The sequence below is a fragment of the Erythrolamprus reginae genome, chromosome 4, assembly GCF_031021105.1.
Source record: "Erythrolamprus reginae isolate rEryReg1 chromosome 4, rEryReg1.hap1, whole genome shotgun sequence".
Classification (NCBI taxonomy): domain Eukaryota; kingdom Metazoa; phylum Chordata; class Lepidosauria; order Squamata; family Dipsadidae; genus Erythrolamprus; species Erythrolamprus reginae.
The window spans coordinates 9,648,415-9,669,738 of NC_091953.1; the positions used below are offsets into that span (position 1 = coordinate 9,648,415).

At 44.0% G+C, this 21,324-nt stretch overlaps 1 protein-coding gene across 2 annotated transcripts in view; it reads right to left on the minus strand.

The window, feature by feature from the left end:
• The window catches only part of NOX4 (NADPH oxidase 4), a 117,057-nt gene that overhangs the window by 62,262 nt on the left and 33,471 nt on the right, over positions 1–21,324 (minus strand). For both annotated transcript variants that reach the window (XM_070751644.1, XM_070751643.1), the window contains 2 exons: positions 3,966–4,188; positions 1–139 (listed from right to left, as the gene is read on the minus strand). The exon at positions 1–139 is cut by the window's left edge and continues 29 nt beyond it. In XM_070751644.1, the coding sequence (XP_070607745.1) occupies positions 1–139; positions 3,966–4,188 (362 nt within the window). The remainder of the gene's footprint in view (positions 140–3,965; positions 4,189–21,324) is intronic.

The window sequence follows — 21,324 nt, forward strand, 5'->3', positions numbered from 1 at the left end:
TCATCATCTGTATTTCAAGGACATCACACGGATGGTTGATCACTGCAGTGAGCGTGACAGGTTTATAACTGCTGTAGATATAGCGGTACAGCCTTTCCACACAATATAAGCATAACGGTCCGGAAATCCAAAGCCAAGTCTGAAGATGGGAAATAAAAGCAATATTTTTTGTTGTTGTTGTTCTGGGAAATGTCTGCCTGCAAGAATTAGTTGGCGATTTCAACTCAGTTTGTGCAACCCAAACCAGTGGGACCAAGGCATGAACAGATTGGGTTAAATCTACTCATTTCCTTCTCTGGGTGGGATAGACTTTCAAGCCAGCAAATTGCAATATTGATTTTTTCATTTAAAAATACCAAAGAAAAACTCAACAAACAGAAGCTAGGAATGGATGGAACATAGATTATTTCTGTGGGGTCCTTGGTGCTCTTCTGGTTTTCTTAGACATTTCATTACCAAGCTAGGTAAAATCATCAGTGTTAGCACCAAGCTCAGGGACCTCACACAGTTCAATTATGAGCTACAAATATTTTCTTCTGTTGATAGGTTATTCCTTAAAGTGCATTAAGCAACTGAGTTTCTCTACTTTTTCTTGTTTAAGAAAAAACTTAAAAAACTATATTCGTACCAGCACCAAATTCTTTGAATAGAGAAGTTTGCAGGTAGTTCTTGAGTTACAACTGCAATTGAGCCCAATTTTTGTTCTTGCCAAGCTAGTCATTTTAAAGTGAATTTTGCCCCATTTTAACACATCTCTTGCCACAGTTGTTAAATTAATCACTGTAGTTGTTAAGTGAATCTGAAATTTCCCATTTGACTTAACTTGTCAGAAGGTGATCATTTATCTATCTATCTATCTATCTATCTATCTATCTATCTATCTATCTATCTATCTATCTATTTATTGTATTTGTATGCCGCCCCTCTCCGCAGACTCGGGGCGGCTAACAACAATGATAAAAAACAACATGTAACAATCCAATTTAATAAAACAACTAAAAACCCTTATTATAAAAACCAAACACACACACAAATATACCATACATAACTTGTAATGGCCTAGGGGAAGGAATATCCTAACTCCCCCATGCCTGGCGACAAAGGTGAGTCTTGAGTAATTTGCGAAAGACAAGGAGGGTGGGGGCCGTTCTAATCTCTGGGGGGAGTTGATTCCAGAAGGCCGGGGCCGCCATAGAGAAGGCTCTTCCCCTGGGGCCCCGCCAAATGACATTGTTTGGTCGACGGGACCCAGAGAAGGCCAACCCTGTGGGACCTTATCGGCCGCTGGGATTTGTGCGGTAGAAGGCAGTTCCGGATGTATTCTGGCCCAATGCCATGTAGGGCTTTAAAGGTCATTACCAACACTTTGAATTGTGACCAGAAACCGATCGGCAGCCAGTGCAGGCCGCGGAGTGTTGCAGAAACGTGGGCGAATCTAGGAAGCCCCACGATGGCTCTCACGGCCGCATTCTGCACGATCTGAAGTTTCCGAACACTTTTCAAAGGTAGCCCCATGTAGAGAGCGTTGCTGTAATCAAAACTCAAGGTGATGAGGACACGAGTGACTGTGAACAATGACTCCTTGTCCAAATAGGGCCACAACTGGTGCACCAGGCAAACCTGGGCAAACCTGACAGTCATATGACTGTCAGGTTTTGGAAGATTCCTAGAGAGGCCCCACAGAGGCTTCTCCCTGCCTTTTTCCGATTACAGTTTTGGAGGCTCGGGTTTGTAAGTGGAAAATGGTTCTTGAGAAGAGTCAAAAAAATCTTGAACACGGGTTGAGCTCCTGTTACTTGTCCCAGCTTCTGCCAACCTAGAAGTTCGAAAGCACGTAAAAAACGCAAGTAGAAAAATAGGGACCATCTTTGGTGGGAAGGAAAGAGCATACTGTGTGGCTCTGTAGAAATCAATGGTGACGCCACACTTGGAGTACTGTGTACAGTTCTGGTCACCGCACCTCAAGAAAGATATAATGGGACTGGAAAAGGTGCATAAAAAGGGCAACAAGAATGATCAAGGAAATGGAGCCCCTCCCTTATGAAACCAGGTTGCAATGCCTTGGTGTCTTCAGCCTTGAAAGACGGCATTTAAGGGGTAACTTGATCGAAGTGTATAAAATCATGCATGGGATAGAAAAGGTGCAGAGAAGAATTATTTTCTCTACCACCCAATACTAGGACGAGGGGGCACTCCCTAAAGCTCATAGGTAAGAAAGTGAGGACAAAGCAAGGGAAATATTTCTTCACCCAGAGGGTCATTGTTTTATGGAATTCACTTCCGGAAGAGGTCATGACAGCTGTCAGCCTGGATAGCTTTAAGGCAGGATTATACGGATTCATGGATGCCAAGTGTATTGGTGGTTATTGAAACGGATGTCCATGTGCCACCTCTATGTTGGTTGAGGCAGGCAGGATTCCCTTGAGTACCATTTGTTGGGGGTCAGGGGAAAGGGAGGGTCTTGCCTTCTCTTTCTGCTCAAGATCCCCAAGGACAATTGGTGGGCCACTGTGTGACACAGAAGGCTGGACTCGATGGGCTTTGGCCTGATTCAGCAAGGCTCTTCTTATGTTCTTATGTGTGCCTTCGGCATTTAGTGATGCCAGCCACATGACTACGAAGACATCTTCAGTCAGCGCTGGCTCTTCAGCTTAGAAATGGAGATGAGCACCACCCCTAGAGTTGGAAACAACTGGCACACATCTGTGGGGAAACCTTTATCTTTAACATCCTGTTAAGTTGCTGTTCGATTCAAAATAGAAGCCAGTTGAATTGTTTGGAAGTGCCCAACTAAAAACACAATTAACAACAAATTTGAAACAACCTTTCAAGCTAATGCATTGGCTGCCAATTGGATGCAATTCAAAGTGCTATGATCTATAGAGCCCTACACAGCATTGGACCCAATTACCTGCGGGACCGCCTTCTGCCATATAAATCCCAGTGACTGGTTAGGTCCTACAGAGTCAGCCTTCTCCAGGTCCTGTTAACTAGACAATGTCACTTGGCGGGACCTAGGGGAAGGGCCTACTCTGTGGGGGGGCCGAACCTCTGGAATCAGCTCTCTCCTGAGATTCGTACTGCTGCCACCCTCCTCGCCTTTCATAAGAATCTTAAGACTCATTTATGTCATCAGCCTTGGGCCGATGGGTGCAATTAATTTAACTAGGAATTTTGTTTGTTTGTTTGTTTGTTTGTTTGTTTGTTTATTTATCTATCTATCTATCTATGCCGCCCTTTTCGAAGCGACTCAGGGCAGTGTGCAACATTGAATACAACAATATATAAGAAATCTAATTTTAAAATAGTCATATAATTTTTAATTTAATTGGATTGATTTTTGTTGGAACTTTCTGTTTTTTACATGTCGTAAGCTGGCCCGAGTCTTCGGAGAAGGGTAGCATAGAAATACAATCAATCAATCAATCAATCAATAATTCAATCACTCAATTAATCAATTAATCAATCAATCTCCATATTCATCCGAGAATGTCACCTTGTCAAATGTATGCTTAAATGCAAACTTAGATCGCCAGTTTTCAATACACTAGCAGCTCATGCCCTCCACTGGCTACTCCATGTTAAGACTGTCGGATAAGTGCAACCATTGTTGTTTATTAATGGTTTATTCTCTCTATATATATTGTTTATACATCCTGAGTGTGTACACTTGAAGAATATGTAATGCGTATTATTGTTTGTTTTAGTTTTAGCCATGTGCCTGGATTGCCTTCTTACCAAAATCTCTTCCACACCACAAATACACCTGTCTAAATTTGGAACTCAGCCTACATAACAAATCTCTCTCCCCTCCCAGACGTTTAGCTCCAAACATTTTAACAGCTTGTTCCCTGTCAACTTGGAATATTTATGAACGTTCGGAGCTTTTTTCATACCACCAGGGCCAACTGGTAGCAGAAGCATCGTCGCCAGAAGCACAATACAACACAGATGTTCCCACAAACCTCAGGGAAACAGGACTGGAATTTTGGCTCTTCTGCACAAGCAAAGTTGCTTTCCAGAAATGGTTCTAGCTCCATCAATGGTCCTGGGAAATTCTCTACGGCACGTCCTGGGAGAGATGGTTTGAAGCCACTTTCAAATGGAATGTCCTTCTCAATGGTCCTGTTGGGATTGTAACACCCAGGGGGGTGCTCCTTTAGGTTAGTTTGGTATTTGAGGACACCTCTGCAGAAACAAAAAAGAAAGAAAGAAAGAAAGAAAGAAGGAAGGAAGGAAAGAAAGAAAGAAGGAAAGAAGAAAAGAAAGAAAGAAAGAAAGGAAGAAGGAAGGAAGGAAAGAAGGAAAGAAAGAAAGAAAGAAGGAAGGAAGGAAAGAAGGAAGGAAGGAAGGAAGGATGGAAGGAAAGAAAGAAAGAAAGAAAGAAAGAAGGAAGGAAGGAAAGAAGGAAAGAAGGAAGGAAAGAAGGAAGGAAGGAAAGAAAGAAAGAAGGAAGGAAAGAAGGAAAGAAAGAAAGAATGAAGGAAAGAAGGAAAGAAGGAAAGAAAGAAAGAAGGAAAGAAGGAAGGAAAGAAAGAAAGAAGGAAAGAAGGAAGGAAAGAAGGAAGGAAGGAAGGAAAGAAAGAAAGAAAGAAAGAAAGAAAGAAAGAAAGAAAGAAAGAAAGAAAGAAAGAAAGAAAAAGGCAATCTGGTTACCACAATAAAAAGTACTGTATTTTTTGGAGCGTAAGATGCACTTTTTTGGGAGGGAAAAATTTGGGTGCATCTTATATTCCAAATATAGCCCCACCCACTCACCAGCCCATATCCTTCAGCCTCCTTGCATCCTCTTCCAGACTGCAGAGATTGCCACCAACAATGGCTTGTGTTTTTCAGCTCCATGTGTTGCATTTTCAAACGTTTGCACAATGCTCAAAATGGCTACCTGGAACAACTGCTGTCTTCTCTTCCCCACTTTGACGGCTTAATCACTGGAGCTCCCACCAACAATCAGCTGTGCTTTTGAACGCTGTTTTTCAGCCCATACACGAGCTAAGTGATCTTCTGTGCTTTGCCTGCTTTACTACTTGCTGCTCTGTTCGAAAATCAGCTGTGCTTTAGACCAGTGTTTCCCAACCTTGGCAACTTGAAGGTATCTGGACTTCAACTCCCAGAATTCCCCAGCCAGCAAATGCCAAGGCTGGGAAACACTGCTTTAGACACATAGCCCTAACCATCCCTAACCCCAAAACCAGTGAGCGAATGAATGTGCTGAAGTTGACCAAGTTAAGGACTAGCAAGATGAATACTTGATAGGCAGAATTCCCCCAGACCCTGTTTTTCTCCCCAAAAACTAGAGGTGCATCTTATACTCTGAAAAATACGGTACATTTTGAAAATTTATTTATTTGTGATATTTCTATGCCATCCAATTCCAATAGGACTCACAATAATCACAATAATTAAAAGCAATATAAAATGTGATAACAATAAAACAGCAAGAACAATATAAAATACATTACTGACCCTGAAAAAAAAACCATGCATACTATCAATCATTCATGTTCAGGCCTGCCGGAAGAGCCAAGTCTTAATGGCTTTCTGGAAGACCGGTAGGGTGGGGACAATATGGATCTCCAAAGGCAGTTGGTTCCAAAGGGTTGGAGCTACCACAGAGATGGCCCTTCCCTGCAGCCCCACCAGCCAACATTGTTTGGCGGATGGGACCTTGAAAAGGCCAACCCTGTGAGCCCTTATTAGTCTCTGAGAGCTATGAGGCAGAAGGTGGTCCTGCAATTAGTCTGGTCCTAATCTACATTCATTCATTCATTCATTCATTCATTCATTCATTCATTCATTGGATTTGTATGCCGCCCCTCTCCGGAGACTCGGGGCGGCTAACAGCAATAATAAGACAGTGTACAATAATAATCCAATACTAAAAATGATTAAAAACCCATTAATATAAAAACCAAACATACATACAGACATACCATGCATAAAATTGTAAAGGCCTAGGGGGAAAGAGTATCTCAATTCCCCCATGCCTGGTGGCAGAGGTGGGTTTTAAGAAGCTTACGAAAGGCAAGGAGGGTGGGGGCCATAGTTCCCTCTAAGCTGAGCAGTGAGCAATCGCTCACTTAAAAATCATCATCAACTCAGAGTTTTCCAAACCTGCCCAGAAGCCGAGAGGGAAAGAGTGAGAGGGAAGGAGAGAGAGAGGAAGAGAGGAAGAGAGAGAAACAGATAGAAAAAAGAGAGGTAGGAAAAGAGAAAGAAAAAGAATGGGAGTAAGGAAGAGAGAAAGAAAATCAAAATCTAGTTTGAAACTAGCTCAACTATTTAAGTGGCATTTTGATATTGATAGAGTTGCCCTATTATGAGCTCACTGTTATAGACACACAGTACAGTATTTTATTTTGAAATTCTCTGACGCAAACAGGGTGGGTTTTTTGTTTGTTTGTTTGTTTGTTTGTTTGTTTGTTTATTTATTTATTATTTCTGTGCCGCCCAGTCCCGAAGGGACTGCCGCTCAGACACTATACTTTTCCGCCCACCCCCCCAAAAAATTAGGGGGAACACTGCTCATGGTCCATCTAGTCTGCCCTTATACTGTTTCCTGTATTTTATCTTAGGATGGATATATCTTAGGATGGATACACAAGAGCACACAGCAGATTTAAACTTAATATTAACCACTCCAAACTTGACTGTAAAAAATATGACTTCAGTAACCGAGTTGTCGAAGCGTGGAACTCATTACCGGACTCCATAGTGTCATCCCCAAACCCCAACACTTTACCCTTAGATTATCCACGACCTATCCAGATTCCTAAGAGGTCAGTAAGGGACTGCCGCTCAGACACTATACTTTTCCGCCCACCCCAAAAAAAAATTAGAGGGAACACTGGTGGGGGCAATTCTAATTTCTGGGGGGAGTTGGTTCCAGAGGGCCAACTTAATGCTTTAAAGGTGATAACTAACAACTTGAATTGCATCTGGAGACTGGACAGTCTGGAAAATATGCAGAGAAGAGTGACAAAGTTGATGAAAGGGACTGGAGGCTAAATTGCATGATGAACACTTGAGGGAGATCCCCCATCAAAGAGAAGGATTTGAGGGTACATAACTGTCTTTCAGCAATTGAGGGGCTGTCACAGAAAAGAGGGGCTGTCTTCAAAGCATGGGAGGGTAGGAGGAGAGGTCATGGGTGGAAGATTGTTAAAGAGAGATCCAGGCTAGAAATAAGGAGAAATTTTCTGACAGTGAATGGAACAGATTGCCATTTATATATTATTATTATTATTGTTGTTGTTGTTGTTATTATTATTTATTAGATTTGTATGCCGCCCCTCTCCGAAAACCCGGGGCGGCTAAACGACAATTCAAAGCAGAAACATCTTTAATTCATTCTCACGTTGGGGTGTTCTTCCAAGGATGGGACACATTCATGGTGACAACCTGCAGCATTGTCTCGAAACATAAAACGAAGCAAGATAATAGCTGCAATCAAATTGTAATGATTTCCCTCCCCACCCCCGCACCCATATGCACCATCTAAATCTAATTATATTCCGGAGTTAAGTTCTGAAGTTTGCTAAGAGTCTTCCTTCCAAAACAGATAATGATATTTCTTTATGAATTCCCCTCAGCAAAATCTAAACAACATAACCGCTTACATATTTTTTTGCCTCTATAATGATTTCCATGGGACTCCATTTTGAAAAATTGTTCTCGCTCACTTAGGGGGGAAGAAAATCGCGTTAAAAACAAGATGAGGGAAGTAAATTCATCTTCTCATCTCGTTCCTTTGATCCTAGAGGTTGATTGATATCCCCTGACTGGACAACTTGCTGACTGTGAGGAAAAAACTACAAGAAAAATGAACGAAAGCAAGCAAATGCTGAGGTGAAATTAACAGTCTTGTTTCTCTTTCTGGTAATTGCGCCGAGCGCGCTGTGCTTGTTTTTAATTATCTTTATTTACAACGGTCCCTTCTTACACAACCAAGCCCTTCGCTTTAACCATGCACAGCCTCCTCTTAACAAACAAACAGTATATAATAAAGGCGGCAAACGCGCACTGTTTTATTCATTTTTACGGTGACAGAAGCCCTGGTAATTTCCACATGGAATGCTTTGCTTTAAAAAGAAAAAAGAGGCAAAAACCTCACCTACAAAAAAAGATATTGATCAAATTGAACGGGTCCAAAGATGGTCTACAAAAATGGTGGAAGGTCTTAAGCATCAAAATTATCAGGAAATATTTCATGAACTCAATCTGTATAGACTGGAGGACAGAAGGGAAAGGGGGGGGGCATGGTTTATTTTATTTTATTTATATATATATTTGTCATACGAGTATAGAATTATAGTTTGTATTAGCATAACAAAGTATAAAGAGGTGATAAAAAGGATAATGGCACAGAAGGACAGGGACGGCGGGCACAATAGTGCGTTTATGCACAACCCTTACAGACCTCTTAGAAAAAGAGAGAGGTCAACAGTAGATAATTTAAGGTTGAAGATCATGGGGTTTGGGGAAGAAACCACAGAGTCAGGTAGTCAGTTCCAGGTGTTGATCACTCGGTTGCTGAAGTCATATTTTCTGCAGTCAAATTTGGAGCGATTCACATTTAGTTTGTATCTATTACATGCTCTTGTATAGGAAAGTGAACACAAGAATAAGGGGCCACAATCTGAGGTTAGTTGGGGGAAAGAACAGAAGCAACGTGAGCAAATATCATTTGACTGAAAGAGTAGTAGATGCTTGGAACAAACTTCCAGCAGACGTGGTTGGCAAATCCACAGTCACTGAATTTAAACATGCCTGGGATAAACATAGATCCATCCTAAGGTAAAATATAGGAAATGCGGATGCCGCAAAGTCCCTGTGGGGAACAGGGTCTTCAGAGGGACTTAGGGCAACCCAGACGTGTGGGGTCACTCACGAATTCAAATCCTAGAAAGAAAACTTGGACACATTTCTCTCCGGGTGAAATGACACAGTTTTGGGCCGTGCACTTCCTTTTATTGGGGGGAATATGCAAATTGGGTAAGGTTATACGTATATGTCAAGTGGTATACAAACATCCAATAACATAACTCTAAGATATGACACAACTTCTGAGCCTTTCCTATCTACATATGGCACGTAACTAGCTTCTACTGAACAAATGGGGCTACCTTTGAAACTTCAGATCGTGCAGAATGCAGCTGCGAGAGCAATCATGGGCTTCCCAAGGTATGCCCATGTCACACCAACACTCCGCAGTCTGTATTGGTTGCCAATCAGTTTCCGGTCACAATTCAAAGTGTTGGTTATGACCTATAAAGCCCTTCATGGCACCAGACCAGATTACCTCAGGGACCGCCTTCTGCCGCACGAATCCCAGCGGCCAGTTAGGTCCCACAGAGTGGGTCTTCTCCGGGTCCCTTCAACTAAACAATGCCACTTGGCGGGACCCAGGGGAAGAGCCTTCTCTGTGGCGGCCCCGGCCCTCTGGAACCAACTCCCCCCAGAGATTAGAATTGCCCCCACCCTCCTTGCCTTTCGTAAGCTACTTAAAACCCACCTCTGCCGCCAGGCATGGGGGAATTAAGACTTCTTCTCCCCCTAGGCTGTTACAACTGTATGCATGTTATGTTTGTATGTATGTATGTTTGGTTTTATATATTAAGGGGTTTTAATTTGCTTTTAGTATTGGATTTTATTGTATATTGTTCATAATTGCTGTTAGCCGCCCCAAGTTTTCGAAGAGGGGTGGCATATAAATCCAATAAACTTGAACTTGAAATGTCTCTTATGGCCAATTTCCTGGGACCTTTGTTGTGAATATGGTTATCTCTTGTTTACCACAAAGCAAGGTCTTTTATTGCTGCTTTCGTCCGGTGTGCCCCAGGAAATGTAAATATGCATCCTTTTATCACAGTTCTCATCCTGCTGACACATTGCTGTTATTCAAGGGGGGGCCCTGCCATGAACCACTTTATGGCCAGTCACTTCCAAGCAGATTTCACCAGAAATGCAGACTCACTTTGTGACCTACGTGCAGTCCTGTTCCTGGATAATGGAATAAAAGTGTATAAGACAGTTATGTTAGAAGTCCAGATGTTAAGTCCTATCCTAACATGATATGGCAGCCACAAGGAAATAGTATAAGGGCAGACTAGATGGACCATGAAGTCTTTTTCTGCAGTCAATCCTCTATGTTTCTGTTCTGTCTGGGTTCCCCCAGAGGTCAACACCAACTAAAAAGAGTAGCCAGACACGCTGGTAAAAAGCAAAGTCATTTTATATCTTTGAAAACAAACACAGATAACAAAAACTGTTCTTACAAACTGGAATGCTATGAAGCTTCACAGAAGAGTCACGATGGCCAGACAATACAACAGGCTTCTTGCTGGCACACACACCACTGTAGATAATAAAACCCACGCCTCCCCCAAGTTTTCAGCCTTCGAGGCCACAAGCCAGAATCAGAGACGCCAAGGATCGAAGCAAGGTCACAGGACTCCCAAAAGATAACTCTCCACAATACAGGAAGGGCGGGCCTGCCTTTTCAACCTTTCTGAGGAGAACCACACCCAAACCCAGCTGTTGCCTATTAGGGATGGAAATACCTGGCTAATTGTCCCCTTCGTTGTGCTGCCCTTCTCTGCCTCATATCTATGATGGCTTGTGCGTTCTCATCTAATGACTCCAGGCTACTCGCTGGGGAGAGCTCCCCCCCGGGGGTCTCAGGCTGTTCCCCCTCCTCCTCGTCCTGACATTCCTCTTCCCCGTCTGCCTGGTCCTCCTCCTCCTCCTGTTCCTCGTCCTCCCCCTCTGAGCATGGAGCCAGCAGAGTTCCAGCCGTTCCCTGAGGAGCCTCAGACTGAATCACAACAGTTTCTATGTTTCTAAAAACAGTATTTTTCATTGAAGCAAAAGGGGGCAATTCTATTTTTTTGCAGCAATAATATTTCTAGGAGCCACACTGTTGTGCTGGCTTTGGAGGTGTGCTTCTGTTCAAAGAAAGGAACCCACGCTTCAAAACTGCAGTCTGAAATCAGAAAGGAGAAGGAAGTGAGAGGAAGAAAGCTGGTTCTGACCCCGAAACACAGTGCATAGAAATAGTTTAAAATGAGAGAGAGGTTGAGCCAGTTTTTTGGCTCACCCGCCCCGGCCCCTCAGAAATCCTTCAGCCATCAAAGCTACATTGCAGACATCCTGAAGCACCACTGCAGGATCATTACATCGGCCATTAAATCTTATCCTCCTCCTTTTAAAGGAGGTGGAAATCAGTGCTGCAGTGAATATCGCTAAAGCTAGTTTGGCTGCCTCTGCGTTAACTCCTTGCAGGCAGCAAAATTTGGAGGGAAAAAAGAGAGGAAAGGAAGAGAAAGGAAGGAATAGGAAGGAAGGAAGGAAGGAAGGAAGGAAGGAAGGAAGGAAGGAAGAAAGAAAGAGAGAGAGAGAAAGAGAGAAAGAAAGACAGAAAGAAAGACAGAAAGAAAGAAAGACAGAAAGAGAGAAAGAAAGAAGGAAAGAAGGAAGGAAAGAAAGTAGAAATAAAGAAAGAAAGAAAGAAAGAAAGAAAGACAGACAGAAAGAAAGAAAGAAAGAAAGAAAGAAAGAAAGAAAGAAAGAAAGAAAGAAATTGAGGGAGGGAGGGAGGGAGGGAGGAAAGAAAGAAAGAAAGAAAGAAAGAGAAATTGAGGGAGGGAGGAAGGAAATAAGGAAGAAAAGAAGGAAAGAAGGAAAGAAAGAAATAAGGAAGGAAGGAAGACAGAAAGAAAGAGAAAGAGAGAGAAAGAAGGAAAGAAGGAAAGAAGGAAAGAAGGAAAGAAGGAAAGAAAGTAGAAAGAAAGAAAGAAAGTAATTGAGGGAGGAAAGAAAGAAAGAAAGAAAGAAAGAAAGAAAAAAGAAAAATTGAGGGAGGGAGGGAGGAAAGAAGGAAGGAAGGAAGGAAGGAAGGAAGGAAAAGCCAGTCCAGCACTGTCAACACTGAAATAGAAATATATAGAAGTTTCAGGAATATGAAGAGAGGGAGGGAGGGAGAGAGGGAGAAAGAAAGAAAGAAAGAAAGAAAGAAAGAAAGAGGGAGGGTGGGGAAGGAAGGAAGAGAGAGGGGGAAGGAAGGAAGGAAGGAAGGAGGAAGGAAGGAAGGAAGGAAAACCCAGTCCATTCTGTCAACACTGTGCCAATTATATAGAAATTTCAGGAATATCAGGAAATTTCTACTTAGTTGTTACTTCTTTTCCTGCCTTCAGGTGATTTAGAAAATAGATTGACCCTTCTCTTCTCTGTGACCCTTCTCTCCGCTGTGAGAATCCCTCTCTTCCCCTCAAATATTGGAAGGCTGCTATTATGTCATCCCTACCTCCTTCTCTTCCTTACACCAGACATACCCAATTCCTGCAACTGTTCACTATAAGTTTTTAGCAATAGCACTTAGACTTATGTAATGCTTCATAGTACTTTTACAGCCCTCTCTAAGGAGGAGGGATTCTGGAGGAGGGATTCTGGGAGTTGAAGTCTATAAGTCTTAAAGCTGTCAAGTTGGAAGTTTGTAAAAAGTGGACATGGCTGTAACACTGGTGTTTTATTAAATAATATACTACTATGCCATTTGGTTCAGAATACTTTTTTCCTTGTTTTGCACCTCTAAAATCTAGATGCGTTTTATACTCCAGAAAATACAGTACAGTGATACCTCGTCTTACGAACCCCTCATCATACAAACTTTTCGAAACACGAACCCGGGTTTAAGATTTTTTTGCCTCTTCTTATTTTCACCTTACGAACCCAAGCCGCCACTGCTGGGATGCCCCGCCTCTGGACTCCCATTGCCAGCGAAGTGTCCATTTTTGCGCTTCTGGGATTCTCCTGAGGCTCCCCTCCATGGGAAACCCCACCTCAGGACTTCCATGTTTTTCTGATGCTGCAGGGGAATCCCAGCAGCACAAAAACGGATGCTTTGCTGGCAACGGAGGTCTGGAGGTGGGGTTTCCCAGCGAGGGGAGCCTCAGCAAAATCGCAGCATTGCAAAAACATGGAGGTCCTTGAAAACCCACCTCCAGACTTCCGTTGCCAGTGAAGTGTCCGTTTTTGCGCTGCTGGGATTTTCCTGAGGCTCCCCTCCATGGGAAACCCCACCTCCGGACTTCCATGTTTTTCCGATGCTGCAGGGGAATCACAGCAGGGGAATCCCAGCAGCACAAAAATGGATGCTTTGCTGGCAATGGAGGTCTGGAGGTGGGGTTTCCCATGGAGGGGAGCCTCAGGGGAATCCCAGCAGTGCAAAAACGGGCGCATCACTGGCAACAGAAGTCCGGAGGTGGGTTTTCAAGGACCTCCATGTTTTTGCGATGCTGCGATTTCGCTGAGGCTCCCCTCGCTGGGAAACCCCACCTCCAGACCTCCATTGCCAGCAAAGCATCCATTTTTGTGCTGCTGGGATTCCCCTGCTGTGATTCCCCTGCAGCATCGGAAAAACATGGAAGTCCGGAGGTGGGGTTTCCCATGGAGGGGAGCCTCAGGAAAATCCCAGCAGCGCAAAAACGGACACTTCACTGGCAACGGAAGTCTGGAGGTGGGTTTTCAAGGACCTCCATGTTTTTGCAAGACGAGGTATCACTGTACTTGTGAAAACCCCCTGTAGGATTTTATTCAGAGGCATCTAGGATGCTCCTGTGTTTGTTGCATCCCAGCAAAATCCATTTGGTTGTTAGAACAATCCCAATTAAGTAGGAGCAAGGAAGGTAAATGAGGGCAGGGCCGCTGAGGGTAAAGAGAACTGAACAAAATTAATTGTAGCAAAGCAATTTCAGATGTGGGTACAGATCAAGAGTGAACTAAGTTTATATACCACCTTTATAAAACTCAGATTGCCACGGTCCAACTCTTCTACGTTTCAAATTGTTTTTGGATAATAAGCAGCAAAGAAGTCAGGACTGTAATAAACCGAAGGTGTGAAGATCTTCACTTCTATAAATAGGGCTGCTGGAATATCCAAGATGATATGTAGAGAAATATAAGTATAAGAGCCTGGGTGGCACAGCGGTTAGAGTGCAGCACTGCAGGCTATTTCAGCTAGCCGCTAACTGTAGTTAATAATAATAATTTAATTTATTAGATTTGTATGCCGCCCCTCTCCGAGGACTCGGAGCGGCTCACAACAGAATGCAATATCACAAATCCAATATGTTAAAAAAAGCACATTAAGAAAAAAACATTATTAAAACCATACAACTCAGTCATACCATACTGTTCTGCCGGGCTCTCTGGTAGGAGCCTCCCGAAAATTCAAGGGTACAAATTTCAGACACAAACACACGTTTGAAAATTCAAAACAATGTTCTTTATCACAAAAGTCAAAATAAACTAAGCACTCTTTTTGTATTGCAAAGAGCACTCGTCCCAAAACAACCAGGTAGCCTGTACAATTTCCCTTAAGCAGTCATTAAGTACTTAGCTAGCAGCTGTGAAGAAACTTCACACCCCTTCTTCTTCCAACTGAAGTGGGACACACGCACACACACACACACACGTTGCTCTGCTTTGGTTTCAAAGTCGTGAAAAATCAACAAACAAAGTCCAGAAAACAGCAACACTGGATTCCTGAAGAATGCGATCAGATACTCTTCCACAACAGCCAAACCCACACGCTGCTATTTATAGAAGCAGCCCTAATTATTGGAGCCCCACCCAAACACAGGTGGCCTCTCTTATCTCCTGTAATATGTCCTTACTTGGTCTCTTCTATGCATAATTCTGCGCTTTTTGTGGGTCCAAGACGTCTTCATCCGAATCAATGGAAGATAAAGGAGATTGACTGCCTGGGCTGTGTGCCAAGCCCCCCTCTTCCAAGTCACTCCCACCTTCTTCTTTGTCAGAGGAAACTAAACTCTGAACTGACTCTGTCGGCAATAACAGGCCTTTGACATGTTGAAGTTTCCCCTGCATTCATCTCCACATTCCCTGGGGCAGGAGCTGGGCCAGAGCTAACCACAAACACCATACACAAATCTACCATAGGCCTAGGGTAACTCAGTTACCCCTTGCCTGGCGACATAGGTGGGTTTTGAGTAGCTTACAAAATGCAAGGAGGGTGGGGGCAGTTCTAACCTCCAGGGGTAGTTTATTTCAGAGGGCTGGGGGCTGCCACAGAGAAGGCTCTTCCCCTGGGTCCCGCCAGACGACATTGTTTAGTCAACGGGACCCAAAGAAGGCCAACTCTGTGGGACCTAATCGGTCGCTGGGATTCGTGCTGCAGAAGATGGTCCCGAAGGTATCCTGGCCCGATGCCATGTACGGCTTTATAGGTCATTACGAACACTTTGAATTGTGACCAGAAACTGATCAGCAGGCCGCGGAGTGTTGCTGAGACCTGGGTGAATCTGGTTCGGCAGTTCAAATCTCACCACCAGCTCAAGGTTGACTCAGCCTTCCATCCTTCCACAGTGAGTAAAATGAGGATCCAGATTGTACTAGTCTAGTGAAAAGAAGTACCAGAAATGACATGGTAGCAGTGTCCCAATATCTTAGGAGATGCCACAAAGAAGAGGAAGTCAATCTATTTTCCACAGCACCAGAAGAAATGGATGGAATCCGATCATGGAGAGAACCAACCAAGGAGAAATTTCCTGGCAGTGAGAAGAATTAATCAGTGGAACAACTTGGCTCCAAAAGTTATGAATACTCCAACACTGGAAGTTTTTAAGAAGATATTGAATAACCAATATCTTGCTTAGGCAGGAACCCTATACCACTTCAGGCAAATAGGTATCCAACATCTTCTTAAAAATTTCCAATGTTGGAGCATTCACAAATTCTGGAGGCCAGCTGTTCCACTGATTAATTGTTCTCACTTTCAGGAAATTTCTCCTTAGTTGTAAGTTGCTTCTCTCCTTGTTTAGTTTCCACCCATTGCTTCTTCTTCTACCCTTAGAGAACCCTATCCTTGGAGAACAGCTTGACTCCCTCTTCTTTGTGGCAACCCCTGAGATATTGGAGCACTGCTATCATGTCTCGCCTGGTCCTTCTTCCTCATTAAACTAGACATATCCAATTCCTGCCGTTCTTCATATGGTTTAGCCTCCAGTCCCCAATCATCTTTGTTGCTCTTCTGTGGACTCTTAAAAATCAAGGACTCCTTTTAATTTAACGATTTTGGTTAAAGATCAGAAGAATGCCTGGTATTAATATAAGATACTTTTCTAGAGCAAATGACAGGGAACATACCAGTAATTTAAGAGAGATATTTTTACACTGCAAATTTTAAAGGGGAGTCCCTAGGGATTGAAGTGGTAATTATATTCCACTTCAATATCTTTACGAGAGAGAAATTGGGATTAAATAATTTTCAATTCTGCAGTGGTTCATGTTCTGTTTAAGAAGAGTCCTTATGCTTAAGTCAGTGGTGGGATTCAAATAATTTAACAACCAGTTCTCTGCCCTAATGACCAGCTAGGTGGGTGTGGCTCAGTGGTCATGTGACTGTGTGGGCGTTGCCAATTCAACATCACTCATGTCAATGGGTGCTTTGTCTTAGCTCAGTGGTTCTCAACCTGAGGGTCGGGATCTCTTTGGGGGCCGAACGACCGTTTCGCAGGGGTCGCCTAAGACCATTGGAAAAGAGACATTTCATCTATGTATTTTCTTTTTGGTCCTTGTCATTAGGGGTGGGCTTCTACTAGTTTGGACCAGGGAGGGAGGGAGGGAGCAAGGAAGGAAGGAAGGAAGGAGGGTGAGAGGGAGGGAGGAAGGAAGGAAGGAAAGAAAGAAGAAATAAGAAAGAAAGAAAGAAAGAAAGAAAGAAAGAAAGAAAGAAAGATGAGAGAGGGAGGGAGGGAAGAAGAAAGAAAGAAAGAAAGAAAGAAAGAAAGGAGGGAGGGAGGAAGGAAGGAAAGAAAGAAGAAAGAAAGAAAGAAAGAAAGAAAGATGAGAGAGGGAGGGAAGAAGAAAAGAAGGAGGGAGGGAGAGAGGGAGGGAAGGAGGAAAGAAGAAAGAAAGAAAGAAAGAAAGAAAGAAAGAAAGAAAGGAGGGAGGGAGGGAGGAAAGAGGGAGGGAGAAAGGAAGGAATGAAAGAAGAAAGGAGGGAGGGAGGGAGGAAGGAGGGAGGGAGGGAAGGAGGAAAGAAGAAAGAAAGGAAGGAGGGAGGGAGGAAGGAAGGAAGGGAGGGAGGAAGGAAGGAAGACTGAATCTCTCCTGTAGCATTTTTAGAACCCAAAAAGGACCACATTTGGGAAAGAGGGGTGTTTGTTTAAGACACTTTCTCCTGAGAGAGAAACATTGCACTAGATCGTTTTATCACTGTCTTGAATCTTTGCCAATGTACACAATCCATTATTGCAATGTTAGAAATCCACAAAGCCCTTGACAGAAGTGGTGCTCCATTATTCACTTCCCAGCCCTCGGCCTGTCGCAAGAGAGAACACCTTAGAAAAGAAATAAAAGAGCGGGTATCTATTTTTCATTCAGAGTTGAAATATCCTCCCCAATTACACGCTCCCATTCAGAAACCCCAAAAGTGGTTTGGGGTTAGGCGAAAAGAAGATTTTGAGGAGTTCGCTCATGCCTGTCACTCTTCGGAGAGATGGTCGCAAAGTGTTCTGTCTGGGTCCCCCCAGACGCCAGTACCAACCAAAAAGAGTATCCAGACACACTGGTAAAAAGCAAAGGCAGTTTATATAATTGAAAGCAAACACAGGTAACAAAAACTGTTCTTACAGACAGGAACACTATGAAGCTTCACAGAGGTTTCACGAAGGCCAGGCAATAAAACAGGATTCTTGCTGGCAAAAACAACACTGGAGATAATAAAACCCACGCCTCCCCCAAGTCTTCCAGACTTCTAGGCCACAAGCCAAGATCAGAGACGCCAAGAATTGAAGCAAGGTCACAGGACTCCCAGTTGATAACTCTCCACAAGACTGTAAGGGCGGGCCTGCCTTTTCAACCCTGCTGAGGAGAATCACACCCAAACCCAGCTGTTGCCAATTCAGGGATGGAAATACCTTTCTAATTGGCCCCGTCTTTGAGCTGCATGTCGCTGCCTCATGTCTATTATAGCCTGTGCGTCTTCATCCAATGAATCCAGGCTACTAGCTGGGGAGAGCCCCCCCCCCCGGGGGTCTCAGGCTGCTCTCCCTCCTCCTCTTCCTGACGTTCCTCTCCCCCGTCTGCCTGGTCCTCCCCCTCCTGTTCACTGTCCTCCTCCTCTGGGCATGGATCCGGCAGAGATCCAGCCGGTCCCTGAGGAGCCTCAGGCTGAATCACAACACAAAGGGAGCGCGAGGTCCCATCCACCTCCCCAGATGTTTCCATTTAGGTTATTTTACCCTCTGCGCATGCACAAAGCATTCTGTGCATGCACAGAGGGGTAAAAGAATCCAAATGGCGGAGTCTGGGTGGAAAAAAATAAAGCCAAACGCACAACGTTTTGCATGTAACAAGAAAGATACAATTTTGTCGTGTATCTACCTCAATCCTGCGGGTTAAGAGGGAGTGAAGAGATTAAGAGATACAAATATCGCTAATGCTCAGTCCTTGCTCTTTCTTTGGGAAATGTCAGGAAAGGTTAGTCAAACATTTTGTCTTTACAGTGATTTGTTTCTAGCCCACCTAGCAACTGGCAAGAGATGACAAAAACAAATATGTCTCTTCTCCGTCTATGTATCAAATCATGTTTTTGAAAAGCGCCTGTCAGTCTTAAAAAAGAAAAAGAAATAGGAGGCACATAGAAAATTGGTAATAGGTGCATTTGATTGGCCTTGTTTGGGCTCAGGTCCATGGGGTCACTTCTTGTTAGTATTTGATAGATATCTTTAAAAAAAATCCTATGATTGAAGGTTTGTGTTGTGAGTGCTCCTCATGTACCTCTGGTAAATGATAGATTCTGAGGAGGGTGAGCCAGACCCATCTTGGTACCCTGGGCCAGTGGTATTGCCTGCAGAGAGTGAGGGAGAAATAGACCTGGATGAACCTGAAGGGCCACCAGAGGTGGCAGAGATTGATTGATTGACTGACTGACTGACTGACTGACTGACTGACTGACTGACTGACTGACTGACTTACTTACTTACTTACTTACTTACTTATTTATTTATTGGATTTGTATGCTGCCCCTCTCCGTAGACTCGGGGCAGCTAACAACAATAATAAAAAACAGCATGTAAATCCAATACTAAAACAACTAAAAAACCCTTATTGTAAAACTAATCATACATACAAGCAAACATACCATGCATAAATTATAAAGGACTAGGGGGAAAGAGTATCTCAGTTCCCCCATGCCTGATGGCAGAGGTGGGTTTTAAGGAGCTTACGAAAGGCGAAGAGGGTGGGGTTAATCCTAATCTCTGGGGGGAGTTGGTTCCAGAGGGCCAGGGCCGCCACAGAGAAGGCTCTTCCCCTGGGCCCCGCCAAACGACATTGTTTAGTTGATGGGACCCGGAGAAGGCCGACTCTGTGGGACCTAACTGGTCACTGGGATTCGTGCAGCAGAAGGCGGTCTCTGAGATAATCTGGTCTGGTGCCATGAAGGGCTTTATAGGTCATAACCAACACTTTGAATTGTGACCAGAAACTGATCGGTAACCAATGCAGACTGTGGAGTGTTGGTGTTACATGGGCATTTTTGGGAAAGCCCATGATTGCTCTCGCACTTGCATTCTGCATGATCTGAAGTTTCCGAACACTTTTCAAAGGTAGCCCCATGTAGAGAGCATTACAGTAGTCGAGCCTCGAGGTGATGAGGGCATGAGTGACTGTGAGCAGTGACTCCCGGTCCAAATAGGGTCGCAACTGGTGCAGCAGGCGAACCTGGGTGAACGCCCCCCTCGCCACAGCTGAAAGATGTTTCTCTAATGTGAGCTGTGGATCGAGGAGGATGCCCAAGTTGCGGACCCTCTCTGAGGGGGGCAATGACTCCCCCCAGGGTGATGGATGGACAGATAGAATTGTCCTTGGGAGGCAAAACCCACAGTCACTCCGTCTTATCAGGTTTGAGTTTGAGTCTGTTGACACCCATCCAGACCCCAACAGCCTCCAAGCACCGGCAGATCACTTCCACTGCAGGTGCCAATGAGAGTAGAGTCTGATTTAGAGGAGGAGGAGGAAGACCATGAGCCTTTGTTAGATGCTCGCTTTAGAAGACTAAGAAAAAGACAAGAATACTTGTATGGGAAAAGGAAGTAGTCTGTAACTCGGGAATTGTTGACCACTCCCTATAGGTATTTATGGGCGATGTATGGGTAATTCGGGGTGGAGTTTCAATGTTTAGCAATGTAGTCGGATGATGTTTGAGGTCTCAGCCAGATTACACTAGCCAAACTGTTATTTTCTGCCTCGACCCCAGGGAAAGGGGGAGGATTGGCTATTATAGCCAAGGAGACGTTTGGCCTACGTAGACTTATTACTCCTGAGATTGGGCCTAGTCCTTGTTAGACAAAACATGGGGTAGGCAAAGTTGGCTCTTCTATGACTTGTGGACTTCAACTCCCAGAATTCCTGAGCCAATCATGCTTGCTCAGGAATTCTGGGAGTTGAAGTCCACATGTTATAGAAGAGCCAACTTTGCCTACCCCTGGACTAGACCAGTGCTTCCCAAATAGTGGGTCAGGCCCCCTTTGGGGGGGGCATGGAGTGATGCCAATGGGGGGAACATGACCCCAGGGGAAAATGCTTTCCCCCCCTGCAAGGGGTGTTTTGCATCGAACAATAAACAGCACAGAGCAGGAGATATGAAGTGCAGATAACTAACCCTTAAGAGACACCATGGAAAATATTTAACAGGGATGAAAAGAAAGGAGGAGAGAGACGGAGATAATGAGACAAACGTAAGTCTCATGAAAGCTAAATATGATGAAGCCTTTGTAGCACTTGGCTTCACTGTGACTACCATGGGAGACGAGGAAAGACCGGTATGTTTACTGTGTCTCAAAATGTTGGCAACGGATAGCATGAAGCCAAATAAATTAAGGTGTCACTTAAACACCCCAATCACACTAAGAAGCCGCTTGAGTTTTTAAAGCAAAAATGTGCCAAATATTGCAAACAATCATCCTGCTGGAGAATTGGGGTATGTGAAATGTTTACTTCTTCCTGGGGGGGGGGACATAACAGAAAATAATTGAGAAACACTAGACTAGACATACCTAGTTCCCTCAATTGTTCACCTAACACTTTAGTTGCCAGACCTGTTATCATCTTTGTCACTCTGTGCTATTTCTAGAGCAGAGGTCTTCAAACTTGACAACTTTAAGACTTGTGGACTTCAACTTCCAGAATTCAACTCCCAGAATACAGCCTCAGTAGTGCAGTGGTTAGAGTGCAGTACTGCAAGCTACTTCTGCTGATCGCCGGCTGTTAGCAGTTTGGCAGATCGAATCTCAGTAG